The sequence below is a fragment of the Mustela lutreola genome, chromosome 7 (genome assembly GCF_030435805.1).
Source record: "Mustela lutreola isolate mMusLut2 chromosome 7, mMusLut2.pri, whole genome shotgun sequence".
NCBI classification, from domain to species: Eukaryota; Metazoa; Chordata; class Mammalia; order Carnivora; family Mustelidae; genus Mustela; species Mustela lutreola.
Window position 1 is genome coordinate 87,104,769 of NC_081296.1, and position 19,400 is coordinate 87,124,168.

The window sequence follows — 19,400 nt, forward strand, 5'->3', positions numbered from 1 at the left end:
GTGTCCCACAGAACTTTCACAAGAAATTACTATTGGGAAAGTACGGTTTTCAAAACCAGCAATAGCAGCAGTACCGACAGCCTTGGTTTCCAGAGAGGTTTAAATGCCTTACTGTTGGGACCCTCAATATCTAAACATAACTTGATGACAGTATCATGTATTTATAAAACAAAGCTAATCATATTTAGGACAACTGAAGAAAAGCTGGAAAAAGAAAAAGCAAAATTTGAACACTGAAGCAACCTTAAGCCATCTCTTTTTATACTGATAATATATTTTTATAAAGAGCAAATATTCAGATGGCCAGGAATATATATAACTAAATGAGATCAAGTAAAAGAAATAACTGTACATTAAAAAAAATTATGAAATTATATATCCGTACTTACAGTGGGGTCAAGGGAAGTGCTGAAAATGTAACAAAAGGTAAGAGATCATGATGACTATCATGCAAATTGATATTTTTAAAATAAGTAGGATTGTTACAGGTCATTTATATAAGTATCAAAGCCTTGACTTCAAGGCTTTGCATCTGGTATATGGGAAGTATGACAATTCTAGTTAATGAGACCATAGAACCAAAGCCCTTACATATGGTGGTGCATTTTGTAAAACTACGCCTTCATCTGCAGTCTGTGTGAAGATTGATTAAACTATTTTTACTTGTTTTACTAATAAAAACATAATTTGGATAAAGAAAAGTACTTGATTCATATTTTGCATGAGGCTTGAACTTTTTTTTTTAAGATTTTATTTATTTATTTGACAGAGAAAAAGATCACAAGTAGGCAGAGAGGCAGGCATAGAGAGAGGGGGCAGCAGGCTCCCTGCTGAGCAGAGAGCCCAATGCGGTCCCGATCCCAGGACCCTGAGATCATGACCTGAGCTGAAGGCAGAGGCTTAACCCACTGAGCCACCCAGGCGCCCCGGAACTTTTTTATATTTAGGATTATTCTGTTAAAAGTGTCAGGATGAAGGCTATTTTGTTGGCTACATTTTATAAATTTTATTCTTTCTTTTTTTTTTAAGATTTTATTTATTCGTTTAACAAAAAGGGAGAGTACAAGCAGGGAGAAGCAGCAGGCTGAGCCAGGAGCCGGATGTGGCATCCATCCCAGGACCCTAGGATCACGACCTGAGCTGAAGGCAGCCGCTTAATGAACTGAGCCACCCAGGCGTCCCTATATTCTGTTATTTCTTATAAAGAAGTATTTATAAAAGTATCTAGGGAGTATAGTTCATAAATACCATAAAAACTTATCTTTACCTAATGAGGAACAATTTCACATTGTATGAGAATTTTACAGAAGTAATTTATCTTAATTAAGAGTTTGTATTTGAATAAATGTAATTGCTGTCAAATATGTCATCTTGTTAATTTTATAAGGGCATGTTATTTTTCAAAACAATTAAGATTTGCCTCAGTCAACAAATAAGAAAATAAAGAAGATTTGCTTCAGTTATTTGTTAGTAATGAAATGCAGAGAGGTTCTCAAACTTGGCTCTCGTATTCATAGAGCTTTTTGTGAGCACTGAAAATACCAAATTTCTAATCCTGTCATTAAAAAGTGAAAATAGAGGGGCACCTGGGTGGCTCAGTGGGTTAAAGCCTCTGCCTTTGGCTCAGGTCATGATCCCAGGGTCCTGGGATCGAGCCCTGGGTCTGGCTCTCTGCTCCGCAGGGAGCCTGCTTCCTTCCCCCCACCTCTGCCTGCCTCTCTGCCTACTTGTGATCTCTCTCTCTGTCAAATAAATAAAATCTTTAAAAAAAAAAAAAAAGGGTGAAAATAGGACGCCAGGGTGGCTAAGTGGGTTAAGCCCCTGCCTTCAGCTTAGGTCATGATCTCAAGGTCCTGGAATTGAGTCCCGCATTAGGCTCTCTGCTTGGCAGGGAGCCTGCTTCCTCCTCTCTCTGCCTGCCTCTCTTCCTACTTGGGATCTCACTCTGTCAAATTAATATATAAAATCTTTAAAAATATATTTTTTAAAAAAGTGAAAATAATATACTTATAAAAATGTAGGTCTACTTTATGCAAATGTAAAACAAAATCACAGCCACATGGACACTTCTCTATGACATAAATATGAACATGCAGTTGTTATTTGATTAGAGACCAGTAAGAACTAATTCTTGAGCCATGTTCTGTAAAGGAGCTACAGTGCCTTTTTCATTTTGTCACAAGTCTTAACTGTAATAGTGAATGGAGGCTATCCTGTTATATAACAATACCTGAGGAAAAATATTTTTATTCTCTGAACTTCATTAATACAAGAGTTGAAGGAAGAACAGTCCTATAAATAGAATGACAATTGAAGGTAGTTAAGCATATTTCATCATTTGTGGCCTCTACAGTGCTATATACATTGGGATTTTATAAGGAGAGAGTGCAGATTAGTATTTTAAAGCTAACTTCTCTTCACAGACCTGTACCCCTGGGGATAAAAATATGTTTATTTAAAACAAACAAACAAAAACAAAATGGAAAAAAGAGTTAATAAAGGTTTGTGATTAAAGCTAACTTCTCATTCTGCGTGTATAGAGAATTGTTACTATTGTTCAATTTGGATTTCTCCATCATTGCAGTGGTCTTGTATCTTCTTTATGCTCTATGTTGTGGTTTTTGTTTTTGTTTTTGTTTTGTTTTGTTGGGGTTTTTTTGCTCCATACTAGGCACTCCCTTGTATCATATCTATTTATTAAGATCTTGATATCTGTGTATAATTACTACTAAAGGCCTTTTAGGTTCAGAAATTTCAGTAACTGGTTGCTTTCCTCCCACATTCTTTGTGTGTATGTCCCACTTGCAACTAATTTTTTGTTTTGTTTTGTTTTTAATTTTATTTATTTAAGTAATCTCTGCATCCAGTGTGAGACACAGACCCATGACCCCGAGACCCAAGAATTACATGCTCTTCTTCTGACCACTCCAGCCAGGTGCCCCACTGCTAGTGTTTTTTGAACCTGAATTCTTTTGTTTTCTTTATCATTCATAAGCCATCCCCAAGTCTATCAGGTCTACCTAATAGATATTTTTTGTATATCTTTTTTTGTTCCTAACCTCTGCTTTAAATCCTCTGTGATATAACTTTAGACACTTAAAAAAAATAACTAGACTTTTGAAGGGGCCTACTAACTGGCCTTTTCTCCTGTATACCTTAATCTATATTAATTCTTCACATATAATACTGGCTTTGATTTTTCTATCTAATCTCATTACTGAGTTAGACACATAATGTAATTGCCATTATGTAATCCCTAAGCATATTATTAATTAGTTCCCTGATCATGTCGTACTCTTGCCATAGAGACTTGATAAATGCAATTCCCTATCCTTGTAATGCCTTTTGTCACGTTTTCCTGGCAAACCTTTGTTTCTTCTTCCAAACTTAACTTTGACATCACTATTTTGACATTTTTGTCAGGCTCTTATGTAGGCTTAGGTACTTATTCATTTCTCTTCCATGTATATACTTTAAAACACACACAGACACACACACACACACACACATTTTACAAGTAATATAATTGTATCTCACCATTATTCCTTAAAAATAGGATCTAAGTTATTTTGTTTCTATTTTTGGTACATAAGAGTATTGTTATCTACATAGTATGGGTTATATAGCTGACGTACGGGTTAAGTAGCTGTTAAATGTGTGCTACTAGTTTATTTTGTTTTGTTTTTAGGGATTGGCTACTCTTTCTAGTAGGTTTATACTTTTCTGCTCCTGAGTTCCCGCTGTCTGTGGCTTCTATATATCTATTTACTGAAGCAGTGAGAGTAGGTTTTTTTTTTTTTTTTTTTTAAAGATTTTATTTATTTATTTGACAGAGATCACAAGTAGGCAGAGAGGCAGGCAGAGAGAGAGAGAGAAGCAGGCTCCCTGCTGAGCAGAGAGCCCGACATGGGGCTTGATCCCAGAACTCTGGGATCATGACCTGAGCCGAAGGCAGAGGCTTTAACCCACTGAGCCACCCAGGCGCCCCGAGAGTAGGTTTTATACTTCTCTTCTTTTAGGAAAAAAACTAGCTTAGAGATTGAGTTAAAAACAGAATCAAGGATGTTTTATAAAGTAACACTTAAACATTCCTCCTAGATGAAGTAATTCAATATTTTTACTGCTTTATTCACTAAGACTGATGGACAGCATGATATGTGTGGAAATGACATTGAATAAAAAGGTTGAGAAAGATAGATGTAAAGCTAAGAACAGCCAATTTATTAACTTTTGGGGGGGATCTCAAAATTTTAGCAGTAGAATAACTTCATTTATCAAAGCTTGAGAACTGGCATAGAAAATATGTTTTCATAATATATTAAGTGAAAAGTAGCACATACTCTCTTAGCTATTACAATTTATGACCTGATACCTGGTTAAATTATTAACAATAGATTTCCTTTTTTCCGTGATAGGTTCAAGCAATAAATGCAGGAGTGTTTTTCTTTAGATGCACAATATGCAATAATAGTGATATATTTCAGAAAGAGATGCTAAGAATGGGAATTCATATTCCTGAAAAGTGAGTACCATTTAGTCTTTTAACAAAAAGATTTATTTTCGTTAAATGTAGGATTTAATAACAATGGAAACAATCATATGTCTGTCACAGAGAAGCAGTCACCTTAAATAGGAAAATTGAGACCTCCCCCTACCACTGCTTCCTTTTCCTTCCCAGATTGCTAGTTCTTAAAAGCAGGGACTGTGACTTCAATGTCTCATTAGTTGACTTATAATCTCTTAATAAATACCTCAAGTGTATACAATATTAATTGATTAACTTATACACAAGTATAATAGATTTCAAAGTGGCATGTATAAATTATCTAAGAGAATCAAGATGTGGTTTAAAATGTATACTAAGGATTTTCTTAATACTTATAGATGAGGAATCTAGAAATAATGTTATTAAACTTGAAATTTAAAAATTAGAACTGAAATATTAGGAAAAATTAAGTTTTAAAAAATTTCTAATGTTTCATTTAACATTTGAAAATTCACTGTGAGAATAATTAACTGCAGGATAAAATGATACTAATAGATACATATCTTGAACAAAAATGATTAATCCTAGAAAGAAAAAGTTTGTTCCTTGCTCCTAAGTGCGTGACAAGTTTTTGTTTTTAGATTTTATTACTAATCCTTTTATGTAACATTTTGGTTCAAAGTGTGTTTTATATCTTTCTTTGTTTACAGAGATGCATCTTGGGAATTAGAGGAAAATGCTTATCAAGAACTTCTGCAGCACTATGAGCATTGTGATGTCCGAAGATGTCGTTGCAAAGAAGGGAGAGACTATAATGCACCTGATAGGTATATTGGGAAGTCCATTTGTGCTTATTGTACTTATTTAAACTGTCAGCTGAGGAAGTGGTTTTCTAGTTAAAGAAATGTAGTTTTGCTCTTAGGATGTTTGAAGTTTTAACTTGAGAAGAGTATATTTATTAAATGCATGTTTACATCTGTTTACAGAGAAATTATTGCTATCAGCATAGTTGGTAACTTACTTCTGTGGTGTATTTTCATGAGGCTTCATTTTCTAGAGCTGTACTCCCCTATATGGTAGCTACTAGCCACATGTGGCTAATTGAGCACTTGAAATGTGGCTATTCCAAATTGAGAGATGTTATAAATGTGAAATACATAGTGAAAACTCACTGTCTTAATTTATTATGGCTGCTGTAACAACAGATAACTTGTTTTCTAACAATCCTACAGACTAGAAGTTCAAAATAGAGGTATTGGCAGGTTTTATTTCCTCTCTCCTTGGCTTGCACATGGTTTCCTACTAGCTGTGTCCTCACATAATTGTCCCTCTGTCCTAATCTCCTTTTCTTATAAGGACACCAGTAATATTAAATTAAGGCCTACCCATATGATCTCATAATATCTTAATTATCTATTTAAAGGCCCTGTCTCCAAATACACATAGTGAGGTGTACTGGGTTTTAGAACTTCAACTTATAAATTTGGAGGAGACACAATCCAGCCCATAATAATAAGACAAAAAGAACTAAGAGTATCTTATTAATAACTTTTTATATTCATTACATGTCAAGCAAATAGTAATTTAGAAATGTTGAAATTCATTTTACCTATTTCTTTTACCTTTTTAAATTAGGTTACTAGAAAAATTTAAATTCATTAAATGATTTGCATTGTATTTATATTGGATGGCACTGTTTTAGAGCTTAATTTAAAGTAATCTAGCAGTGTTCTTTTGGATCACTATAAAAAGGGTTTGATATTTGAAATTTATTGGTTATTATTTTGAAATGTCAGTAGATACTGTCTCTAAATCGACCATTATTTTGTGCCTTCTATGTACAGTATACTGTGTTGGATACTAGAAATCAAAACTGTCTTCATTTTTTTTTAAAGATGTATTTATTTATTTGACAGAGATCACAAGTAGGCAGAGAGGTAGAGAGAGAGAGAGAGAGAGAAAAAGAGAGAAGGAAGCAGGCTCCCCGCTGAGCAGAGATTCCCAACTCGGGGCCTGATCCCAGGACCCTGGGATCATGACCCGAGCCGAAGGCAGAGGCTTTAACCCACTGAGCCACCCAAGTGCCCCAAGACTGTCTTCATTTTTTTTTTTTTTTTTTTTTTTTTTTTAAGATTTATTTATTTATTTATTTGACAGAGAGAGATCACAGGTAGGTAGAGAGACTGGCAGAGAGAGAGAGAGAGAGAGAGAGAGCGGGAAGCAGGCTCCCTGCTGAGCAGAGAGCCCGATGCGGGACTCGATCCCAGGACCCCGAGATCATGACCCGAGCCGAAGGCAGCGGCCTAACCCACCGAGCCACCCAGGTGCCCCCTGTCTTCATTTTTTAAGATGCAGAATAAACAGTGACAAATCCAGTTTTCTTGAATTTATGGAGGATATTTCAATAAATTTTTAATATCTGTTATATAATGTTAACATCACAAGCTGAAACTTAAAATGCAAGGCAGAATATTGGGAGCCTTGTTTCTCATGGAAAGTGATTTGGCTGAGTATGCTATCTCTTATTTGCAAAGACGCATCTGATGTCTTCCCAGTTTTGAAAAATTTCCCTAAACAGCTATTACCACTCCTGATTTCCCATTCTGGGCTGGGGTTTTTCTTTTGTTTGCCTGTTACAGTGTAATTGACATTATTGGAATTTGTTTTGTCATTAGACTAAAAATTATTTAAGGGCAAAGATCTTACTGAAGATGTCAGGTGTGGTATATTCTTGCTTATGTGACTGGTGACCCTGATTATTTGTTTGTAAACCTCTAAAGGGTTGTGCTAAGGCACAGATGAGATAATGTATATAAATGTGCTTTGTAAATAATAAGGCACTTTAGATTTGTAAGAAACAATACATTTACGAATATTGATATTTTCTAAATTTATTTTGGGCTTTTCTTTTTTTAAGATTTTATTTATTTGACACAGAGAGAGAGAGAGCATGTGAGCATAAGATGGCGGGGGGAGCAGCAGATGGAGAGAGAGAAGTAGTCTCCTGGCTGAGCAGCCCGATCCCAGACCCTGGGATCATGACCTGAGCCCAAAGGCAGACACTTAACTGACTGAGCCACCCAGATGCCGCTATTTTGGGCTGTTTTAGTTAACCTGTATATATTGCTTATGTATTATTGATCGCCCAGTCAGTAGCTACCAAATTCCCTTCCTTTCTGGCAGCTACATGAGATTGCTTTCCCCTGTCTTTTCTCCTGGGACACAATAATAGCCATCTGAATTTTTTTTTTTTTTTTTTTTTTTTTTTTTTTAAATCTCACTCCCTCATCCTAGTGGTAGGAAGCTGGTTTTGCTGAAAGGCACCATGGTGTAGTGGTTAGGAGAATGGGTCCGAAGCCAGGTAGACTAGGTTGGAAGCCCCACTCTGGGACTTAACCAGCCATGTGAAATAGGCAAGTTATGTACCCCTTTATGCTTTGGTTTCCTCCTCTTTAAAATGAAGGATAAGGGGTGCTTGGGTGGTTCAGTTGTAAGCCTCTGCCTTTGACTCAGGTCATGGTCCCGAGGTCCTGGGATCGAGCCCCACGTCTGGCTCTGCTCAGCAGGGAACCTGCTTGCTCCTCTCTCTGCCTTCTTGTGATCTCTGTCAAATAAATAATAAAATCTTTAAAAATAAAATGAAGGATAAGAGCAATTTTTCCTATCATTTAAAATTATGAGGATTAAACTTTTTATGTAGACTAAGAACTAGGGCTGGAATATAGTAAGTACTCATGTTAGTTGTCCTCTTTCTTTCTCTTCATCATTTGGCAGAACTATCTGGGAAAGTGGGGGAGACACGCAGAGAGGACACATACCTCCATATCCATATCCACACAGAGAGATTCACCCACACCTAATGGAGGGGAGGGTATCCAACTACCTCTTTTTTCCTTTCTTTCTTTCTTTCTTTTTTTTTTTTTTGGAGAGACAGAGCATCGTGTACCTATACGCAGGGAGCAGTGGCAGAGGGAGAGGGAGAGAGAAAATCTTAAGCAGGCTCCACACCCAGCATGGAGCCTGACACAGGGCCCCATCTCATGGCCCTGAGATCATGACCTGAGCCTAAATCAAGAGTCAAATGCTTAACCAACTGAGCCACCAAGGTGCCTCCCAACTGCCTCCCATCACCTACACATCCACACACTCAGGGAGTTTATCTCTTTTTATTCATAGAGAGTATACTCATAACCAAACAAAAAGTAGTCCCCACACCTATACAAAAAATATGAGTATGGACTGGCATACATCACACAATCCAGTAGAGAAACATGGAGGTGGGGTTGGAAGGGAGCGAATAAGAAAACATAAATATGAGCAAGATGGTAAGTCTGGATCCTGTTGAGCTGCACAATACTGGGTGTCTAAACAAGTTTTATAGGAAGTAATTCCTAACAATGAATGTGAAAAATAATATTTTAAGTAAGATAATGTATTTACTGATGCTTCTTCCATGTTGGCTACATTTATATAGCAATTTCCCTATGAGCTAGTAATTTCCAAATATAAAAGAAATTTTTTTCCTTCTTAATCCTGTTCTTTCTGGTGTTTATGGTCTTGTGTATGTGCATGTACATGCTGATATTTAGTTTAGGTATTTTAAGTTTGTGAATGTTTAGAGCAGGAGGTTACAAACATAAGTGAAAGAGAAGAAAGAAAAAGTAATGTAGTTTCAAAGCAGATAATCTTATTCTCCCTCCTTTGGAAGAATAGTTGTTTATTTATGAAATGGGCAGTATGTCCTGTGGCAGTACAGGTGGTTGGAATTAGACCAAGTTAATACCAAAATGTAAACATCTGCTTCTGTTTATGTCCTCAGCAAATGGGAAATAAAGCGCTGTCAGTGTTGTGGTTCTAGCGGAACACATTTAGCTTGTTCCTCATTACGATCATGGGAACAAAATTGGGAGTGTTTGGAATGTAGAGGTATTCTCTACAATTCAGGTAACATTTTGTAATTTTGAATAAAGATGTTTTTTGAAATGTATATTATTTTAAAATTCTTCCTGTATATTTGTATTGTTAACATTGGGTTTTAAATATACAGAGGATTTCCAAAAAGCCAAAAAACATACATTACCCAACACTAATAGTGTGGGAATAACTGATTGTTTGTTGGAAGAATCATCACCTAAATTACCCAGACAGTCACCTGGAGCCCAGCATAAAGATCTCCTGAGGTATGTATTTTGAAATGTAGAAAAATACAAAACTCTTCTCTCTCTCTCTTTTTCTTTTCTTTTCTTTCTTTTTTTTTTTTTTAAGGAAGTTCTGTGCCCATTGTGGGACTTGAACTCATTACCCTCAGCTAAAGAGTCACATGCTTTCCCAACTGAGCCAGCCACGCATCCCTATAAAGCTCTATTTTGAGAAAATTTAGACTGGAAAGTGGTGTATATATACATATACTTGGAATATTAACTGACCTTAGTATTCTGGAAGAGTGTTTTTCAAACTGCAGGACCAAGATTTGATCATGAAGTCATTGCAGCCAGCATTAATAAAAAGAAAACAAAACAGAATAGAATAGAGTGTGAAATACCAGATTGCATTGCAGATAGGATATATATGAAATTTATTTTATTGTATACTGAATTGTGATATAACATACATATTATAGATCATTGTCAAGATAGTATAAAATATAAAGTACACCACGTTACTTGGTTGAAAGGAAGGAATCATGTTTAATATGGTGATTTTTTTTTTAATTGTGTAATCATGTGCTTAATATATTTGCTGTCAGTATTGAAGGTCTAAATGTCACCTCTTTAGAAACTTCAAGACTTACTTACAAGTATCATTATGTTGTATTATTGTCTACATATTTTCCTACCTGGGCTGGTTCACCCTGTCCTTAAGTAACCTGGTGGTTCCCAGCTTCTGGGAGGTCACCATATTGATGCGAGACTTAGCACAGACACCCAGTTGGCATAGCACACAACAGCCCAGAACTCCTGTGCTCAAGTGATCCTTCTGCCTCAGCCTCCTGAGTACTTGGGACTACAGGTGTATGCCACTGTACGTAGTAAAATACATAACTTTTAAAATCATTCATAACATTTAAATAAGACTAGAATTATAATTCAGTATATGTCCAGGTATTTATTTATTCAGCTTAAGTTAGAATTTTTAAGTATATGTAGCTTTTAGAAGAAATACACAAAACTAACATAAGTAGCTAGATGAAGTACTTTTTTGTTAAAAATAGTATCAAGTTAGGGATACCTGGGTGGCTCAGTCGGTCAGGTGTCTGTTCGACTCTTGGTTTTGACTCAGGCCATGATCTTGGGGTCCCGGGATCCAGCCCCACGTGGGTCTCCGTGCTCAGCAGGAAATCTTGAGATTCTCTCACTCTTCCTCTGTCTCTCCCCTGACATCTTCCCATCTTCCCACATCCCCTACGCCCAGCACGTATACCCATGCACACTCTCTAAAATAAAATCTTAGAGAAAAATAGTATCAAGTTAAAACTTAGAAGGTAAAGAGAATTTTCTGCGAGAATACTTGATAAGTAGATTTATAGACAGAAGTAGAATATGAAGTACTATTCAAAAAGTGAAGAATTGCTGTTTTAAGATACCACTTGTGTTAACTGAAAACTCATTACAGATGTTTTTTTAATATTTTTAGTATCAAAAAAGATGTTCACATTACTTTTAAAACTCTTAATATGTAGGTTTCCATAGATGTTATTCCAAGGAAGTTTGATTCCTTGTTCCATGCTTTCACATCATATTCTAAAAGAATAACAACAGCATTTCCATTCCAGGTAGGAGCAAGGAATCAACCTGCTACACAAAGGCATATTTCTGAAGGATTGTTTTACTTCCAAAAGACAAGTTTTCCTGCAACCTGGGTTAATGAATAGGGGGTGTGTGAAGAAAGAAAAAGCAAAGCCTGATCCTCACTGGGGCATCATAATGTCTTATGATGAGAAAAATTTATACATGATATAGAAAGATGATCGATGCACATTGCTCCAAACGAGATTGTTTTGAGTACATTAATTTAAGTTACAGATGGAGAAATTGAGGCAGAGACATTTGATTTGGTCCGTACAATTGCCTTGAGATCTTAATAAGACAGCTTGCTAGGCTTATGCTCAGAGGTTCTGATTCTGTTTACTTGCTGTCATGGTTTAAAAATTTGCATTTCTGGGGCAACTGGCTGGCTCAGTCCACGCAGTATGCAACTCATGATCTCAGGTTTGTAGGTTCGAGCCCCACATTTGGTGTAGAGATTACTTAAAGTCTTTGGAAAAAAATTTTGCATTCCTAAGAAGTTTCCAAATGCTGTTGCTGCTGTTTGTTTGGAACCACACTTAAAGAATTATAGCTATAGACTAAAAAGTACTATTGAAAGGGTTGTGAGTTGTGTTCGTAATATTAACTCTACTGTTAACTAACTTTATGATGAGAAATACATTGTATAATCTCTTAAAACTATGGTTCTCTCATAGAGTAAGCAGAGATTACATTTGTTCTATTTTTTAAAGGATCTAGTAAACTTGAAATGCCTTGAAGCAACTGTTTGTTATAGCCCTTGGCCAGGAGGGTAAGATTCTGAGCTTCTGACTCTTACATCTGAATCCACTGAATTGATCAAATTTGAGATAGTGATCTATCAATATTCTCATAGATCGTTTATGATACTAGATTTTAATTAGTAGGAAATTGGGGAGGGAGTCAAGAATTTAGAATCAAGTCAAATAGCTTTTTGGTTCTGATGGCAGCTGTTGTATGTTTTTGGGTGGGAGCTGGGGAAGAATTTCCTTTTTAATTAATTTTTCTATTTTTTATTGGCTGAATAACTGCTGTGTCATTTAAAGTACTTTAGAGTACTTAACTTTTATGTTTAAATTCATGTCTTATAGGCAAGGCAATAAATTTAGAAAAGAAGTTTCAACAATAATGGTGGAATTAGGTTTTCAAATTAAAAAAAAAACTAAAAGATTATGGATTAATAAAGCCAATGTCTGGAATAGTGCCTTAGATGGATTCAGAAATCAAAACTTTAATCCTTCATACACAATTGAAGTAGCATATGTCGATGAAAATGATAACTTTGGAAGAGAGCATCCTGGATCAAAGCAAGAATTCCTAAGTCTCTTGATGCAACATCTTGAGAATTCACCAATATTTGAAGGGTCCTTGTCAAAGAATTTGTCTCTAAATTCTCAAGGTAATTTTATTATTGTATCTGCTGAATATACCATGTGAAAGAGATAGCTGTGAGAATTAATATTTAGTTCCTGTGGTCGAAATGTATAGTTTACTTGGTTGTAAAATACTGATTGAATCACAGAAGAGTAGAAAAAGGGGAGTGCTATTTTTAAAATTTTCTAGTGAAACTTTTTATTTAAGAATATGCTTAATTTTTTTTAGTAATATCCTCCTTAGAGTGAATTTATAATTAAGTGTAACTTCTTTAAAATTGTATTTTATATTCATTCTAATTTCATTTGAATAGAGTCACCAAATGGAATAGATGATTATTTGAGCCCTTCTTGTTCACATCTTTGGAATTTGCAGATAGGATGTTTCTTCACAACCTACGATTTTATCACATAGTTTTCTGGTCCACATCTAACAGATTTTTTAATGTACTTTTGCTTTCAAGAATTTTTCATGCATATTTATGTATATGATACTTTTCTGTCTTATGATGAATTAAAAAAAATGCATTTCAGAAGAGTGATTAATTCTAGCATTCTTTTTTAGGAGCTTTTATACCACTTTTGCTATAATAGGAAATTCAGACGAGTGAGAAGACTTATTTCATTCCACTTGAATTTTCTCCTGTATAGTCCCTAGAACTTCCTTATTGTTGCCTAACGCATCATTAAGATAGTTGAAAAACTTCCAGGGTTTATTTGTACCTTGTGTAGTACACACTGTTTAATTCAAAACTCCCTAAAACAAAGTAACATTAACTCAAGACAGTTTTGGTATAGTAGGTGAGTGCATGAATTCACAAAATCTGAATTCAGTTTTGTACACACCTACTTCAGTTGCTTTAGTCTCTCTTTAGTCAGTTGCTTAGTCTCTCTGGAATTCATTTAACAGATACAGAATGTATTACTGCTAATATGTAGCATATAAGGTTATTGTTGAGATTTTCTTAGTAGTTCATGTAGTGAAAATGTTACTTATTAATAATTTGCTCTTAACAATATTAAGAGAAATAAAGGAAAATTTACATTATATCTTTTTGATTTATCAAGGTAGCTAAAACATTTTAAGTTTTTATTTTAACATACAGTGTTGTATTAGTTTCAGGTGTACAGGTAGTAATTCAACACATCCATATATCAGCCTATGCTCAGCATGACAAGTGTACTCTTTTTAATCCCCACCACGTATTTCACCCACCTCCCCACCCTTCTCCCTTCTGGTAACCATCAGTTTGTTCTCTCTAATTAAGAGTCAGTGTCTTGATTTGTGTGTGTGTGTGTCTCTCATTTTTTCTCCTTTGCTTCTATGTTTTGTTCCTTAAATTCCACATGTGTATGGAATCATACAATATTTGTCTTTCTCTGACTTATTTTGCTTCATAGCTAAAACATTTTAAATGACAATTTAAAAAATACTAAAAGCTGTGATGACATGGTTAGATAGCATATACTCCTGGGAGTACCTTTGTACCATTTTGGAAAATAATTTATCCCTATTTATCAACAATCTTAAAAATGTTTATATCCTATGACCTCCTAACAGCATATGTAGGACTCTATATTAATCAAATAATCAAAGATATATAAAAAAGAATATGGGAATAGATGTTGATTATAATATTGTGACTCATATAGTTGAAAGTATAACTTAGCCAAAGTAGCCAGTAATAAGGAGATGGTTTGCTTTGCAGCACATCTATAATTTAGTCTTAATCAGTCATTAACTGTAGATTTGAATAATTGTGTTTAATATAGAAAAAGTTTACAATATAGTAAAAAAAAAAGCACAAGTCAAACTATTTGCACTAATATACATACTAGAAATACACATCAAAATGTGCATACTGGTTATTGTGATGGTATTATATGTAATTTTTATTAAATTTTCCTGTATTTACATTTTTTCTATTATAGGTTATTTTGTATTCAGAAAAATGTATTTAGGTGAGATCTGTATTTCATGTACAATTCTAGTTTCTGTAAATTATTTTACATTTATCTAATTCTTAGTTTTGGGGGGCTTTTAATTTACTGTATATGTATTCATTATAATGATTATCTTATAATAATAGAATTATATTTGATGTGTTTTCATCTGTATCTACAGCTCTGAAAGAGAATCTTTACTATGAAGCTGGCAAAATCCTTGCAATTTCTTTGGTCCATGGTGGTCCTTCACCTGGTTTCTTTTCTAAAACCTTGTATAACTGCCTTGTTTATGGACCAGAAAATACCCAACCAATTTTAGATGATGTTTCAGACTTTGACGTGGCACAAATTATAATCAGGGTAAGAAATGTACTTGTTTATTAAAATACAGACTACATTCTAGTTATATGAATGTAAATGATGGATCTACAATAGAATAATACTCTTTGTGCAGGAATCAAGAGGTATCAATATTTCTCTTTACCAGCAGAGTTCACAAACAATTAAGAGATAGATGTTAAGGTTAGACAGCTGAGATCAAAGGGCCACATTTAATGTTGATATAATCAGTTAGATGATGTATTTGACTTTGGTCTGTTATCAAAATGGTTTGTTACCACTCCTCAGAGTTAAATGGATTTATCTACCCTGCCAGAGACAATATAAGGCAGGTTCCTTATTGTCTGCTGGATAGCAGGGGAAAGTGTACTTTCTATAGGTAGGTAGATCTGCAAGGAGGGATGACTTAGCTTACCACTCAAAAAACTTAGTCTCACTCCTACAGGGAGATAAGTATGATAGGTGCAGAGAGGGACCAGGCTGAATTTCTTTATGGAAACAAGTGGGGAGACTCCCATGTTTCTACCTTAAAATAGTTATCATTTATTAAGCCCTGTACTACATATCACCTGTACAAACTCAGTTTAGTTATAATAATGCTCTCTAAGTATCATTGCCTACATGTTACTGATTTGGAAACTAATTGAGACAATGAAAGTCATCCAACTTTTTTTCCTTTATCCTCCCTCCTGCTTAAACCTATTCTATCCATTGTCTCCATTAATAGGCAGTATAGTTTAATGGTGAAAAGCAAATGCTCAGGGCTCCTGGGTGGCTCAGTTGGTTAAGCAACTGCTTTGGGTTCAGGTCATGATCCGGAGTCCCGGGATGGAGTCCTGCATCGGGCTCCCAGTTCCACTGGGAGTCTGCTTCTCCCTCTGACCTCCCCTCTCATGTTTTCTCTCTCACTCTCTCTCAAATGTATAAATAAAAATCTTGGGGTGGGGGGAAGGAAATGTTCAGAAGTCAGATTTTAGTTTGAAATAGCTACTATAAGCTCCGTGACCTTGGGCATCTTAGTTAATCTTAAGCCTCAGTTTCAGAATGACAAAGTAAATAACATGGAAGTGTGTCCTTTTATTTGGCCCAAGATGTCTCATCCTAAAATTTATCCTTTAATTCAAGTGATTTTTCCTTTTTTCCTCTTTACCAAAACATGTACTTTAGTTTGACTTCATTGTCTCAGCTTCCTCTTTTCCTACTCATTTCTTTGCTTCTTGTAGTCAGCCTTCTGTTCCCACAGAGCCTTCTTCCAAGTCAGCTAGTTTTTAGCTGATTCCAGGAATCTAAATCACTGCATGCAAAGGCCTTTCTTTCCTAATAATTTTTCATCTCCTTTTGTAATCACCACTGTCTTCGAATTCATCTCTTCTGTTTTCTTTAATACTGCATTTCTTCCTACCCCTGAAACTTGGGTTATTAATCTATGTTATCCTAGTCCTCCCTCTGTACTATTTGGAAAGCTGCTTCCTGCCCATAACCTTTCTGAATGATTCCCAGACCTCTGTTTTTGAGCCACTAGACTTTTATACCTAGATAGGGTCTGAGTCTTTTTAACACACTGAGTCCAAGATGTTTAAGCCAACTGTTTTTTTCCCCTAGAGTTTTTGGTTTGTTTGTTTGCTTGCTTGCCTTATTTTTCTTTTCAAAAGATTTCTTATTTCCATGCCTTTCTGGAGAAGTGTCATTTTCATTCTGCCATATTCCATTTATCAGGATGTATGGAGTCATCTATCTCTAAAAGTGAAGTTTATCTTCAGCATTTTCCTCTTATTTCTAATGTACTTACTGCACCAAACTCAAATTATTTCTAGGTTTAAACAATTAGGATATTATTCTAATAATCAGGATGATTCTTTTAAAAGTATAGTTTTGACAACATTGCCTTCTTTGGAATCTTCAGTGGCTTCTCATTGCTTATTGAACAAAGTTCAAGCTATTTCCTAGGGTATTTAAGACTTCCAGCTCTTCTCATGGCTTTATCTATTGTTTCTGTGCTCCTATCCAATGTTTGTTCATTTAGTCAACAAATAACTATGTACCTCGTATTGTTTCATCACTGAAGGTATAGTAGTGAGCCAAAGTCCCTGCCTCTTTGAAATTTACATTTTAGAGGAAACACAGAAGATAAATAAATATATAATATACTGCCATATAGTCAAAAGTATTGTAAAAATAAAAAAGAATAAGAGAAAGGAGATAGTGTTTGGGGTATAATAAGATGGAACTTGGGCTATGCTTCTGTAACAGAGACCCCAACAGATGTTTTATTTCTCTAAAATTTGTTATCTAGATTTTAGTGTAGGGATTAGCAAATAACAGCTATAGGCCAAGTCTGGCCTGCTGCCTCTCTTGTTGTAGATAAAGTTTTATTGGAACACAGCCATACCTACTTACCATTTGTTATGTGTCTATGACTGCTTTCACACTATAGTGGAAGAGTTGAATAGTTATGGCCCACAAAGTATAGGATGTCTGGCCTTTCAAGCAGCTTGTATTTTAGCGGTATGGTTATGATACATCTAGGGAATTGGATTCCTTCCTCTCACTGTGTAATAATCACTTAGGGTATCATCTTCATCTACATGAAGCTTGCTCTTAAGGGGAGAAATAGAAGTAGAGTTCTGGAAAGTTTGACACATTTTCACTCACATTCTTTTGGATAGTTCTCAGTCACATACAGCCAGATTTAACTGCAAGGAAAGGTTGGCTGTCAACTAAAATTCAGGGTGGTGGGTTGGGCACAAAGGTAATATTTACCTAACTACTTGTGACAGTGTGTGAAGGTAGTATTTTGAGCAGAAAAATTACGGAATTTCAGCAGAGATCTGAAGTGAATGAGGGAAATCATATAAATCACTGGGAAAGAGTTTTTTTGGAAAGAAGAGATAAAAAGTAAAATTTGTATTCAAATAGACCATTGACTGCTTCCTATTTTTAGTCTTTCTTTCCTTGTGTAACTCTCTTAAAGAGCTAATCTATATGAAATTGTCTGGCACATTAATGGTCAAGTGTTCCTTTTTTTATACTATTTCCTGAACTATTTTGATTCTATCCCTGTTTTAAGTACCTCATTAAGTCTTTAAGTCCCTCATTCAAGTCTAACAGCTGATATTCTTTCTCTTTCATGAAATCTCAGGTTATTTCACTTACTTCTCTAGTGCTATGTAACTGTTCTGTGTCAATTATTATCTCTTATGTAAATAATTTCCTATATTAAAATGCCAGTTTACTCTAGGTTTTTTGAAGGCAGAAATTGACAATATTAATTAAACTGGATTGTCCTTTGTTCTAGAAAAATAATTCTAAAATAATAATTCTTGATATACTTTTACTTCATACTTGTGTTCTCCAGAATTGAGTATAAAGTAATAACTATTATTTGAAATGTAGAAATCATTCACAAGTAAATGAGTAAACTGAGTATATTTTCTTCTTTGTTATAGGTAAATACTGCAACAAATGTGGCTGACTTAAACTCAGTAGTAAATGAATGCTATAACTACCTAGAGCTTATTGGATGTTTAAGACTTATAACTTCATTAAGTGATAAATATATGTTGGCAAAGGACATACTAGTTTATCATGTAATTAAGAGAGTCCAAGCACCCTTTGAAAGGTAAGTTGTTTATATGTGATTCTCTCAAATTCCATGTTTAAAGTGATTGTCTTACAATGAGATATATTTGATAAAAATTTAAGTGCTATTTTAAAGTAATGCTTTAAAAGTAATGTCTTAAGAATGATTGCTGTTCTAACCATTTTATACAGAATTGGTGTGAATGTATGATGCTTGGGTAGGAAGAGTAATCATTACTTCAGTTTATAATTATCCTTCTAAAAAACTTTTTTAAATTCTTAGCATGTAAGTCAACTCTTCCATTTCCTTTCATTCATTTAATAACTATTGAGTACCTGTTGTCTGCTTGGTAATAGGTACTAAACATTCTTTGATTAACAAGGTAGATATGAGTCTTGATCTTCATTACCTTAGAGCACTGGTCTTCAGACTTTTTGTTCTTAGAATTCTTTTTTTTTTTTTTAAGATTTTATTTATTTGACAGAGAGAGAGAGAGAGATCACAAGTAGGCAGAGAGGCAGGCAGGGAGAGAAAGAGGGGGAAGCAGACTCCCCGCTCAGCAGAGAGCCCGATGCGGGGCTTAATCCTAGGACCCTGAGATCATGACCTGAGCTGAAGGCAGAGGCTTAACCCACTGAGCCACCCAGGTGCCCCTGTTCTTATAGTTATTAAAAGAAGTTTGAAAACTTAGTTATTCTCACATTTTTCTGTTTGTATATGTATAAAAATATATATGAAAATTGGGAGAATGGTACACCATGCAGTTACCACACAGATCTAATGATTACCAGTCAACCTGTGGCCAGTCTTATTCATCTAGCCTACCTTTATTATTGACTCCAGGATTCGATTCTTCTCCTCTTCTCTTTTCTTCTCTTCCCTTCCCTTCT

At 35.0% G+C, this 19,400-nt stretch overlaps 1 protein-coding gene across 2 annotated transcripts in view; it reads left to right on the plus strand.

The window, feature by feature from the left end:
• The window catches only part of G2E3 (G2/M-phase specific E3 ubiquitin protein ligase), a 69,936-nt gene that overhangs the window by 43,609 nt on the left and 6,927 nt on the right, over window positions 1-19,400 (plus strand). For both annotated transcript variants that reach the window (XM_059181825.1, XM_059181826.1), the window contains 7 exons: window positions 4,416-4,522; window positions 5,197-5,313; window positions 9,306-9,430; window positions 9,534-9,666; window positions 12,363-12,670; window positions 14,770-14,951; window positions 18,377-18,549. In XM_059181825.1, coding sequence (XP_059037808.1) covers window positions 4,416-4,522; window positions 5,197-5,313; window positions 9,306-9,430; window positions 9,534-9,666; window positions 12,363-12,670; window positions 14,770-14,951; window positions 18,377-18,549 — 1,145 coding nt within the window. The remainder of the gene's footprint in view (window positions 1-4,415; window positions 4,523-5,196; window positions 5,314-9,305; window positions 9,431-9,533; window positions 9,667-12,362; window positions 12,671-14,769; window positions 14,952-18,376; window positions 18,550-19,400) is intronic.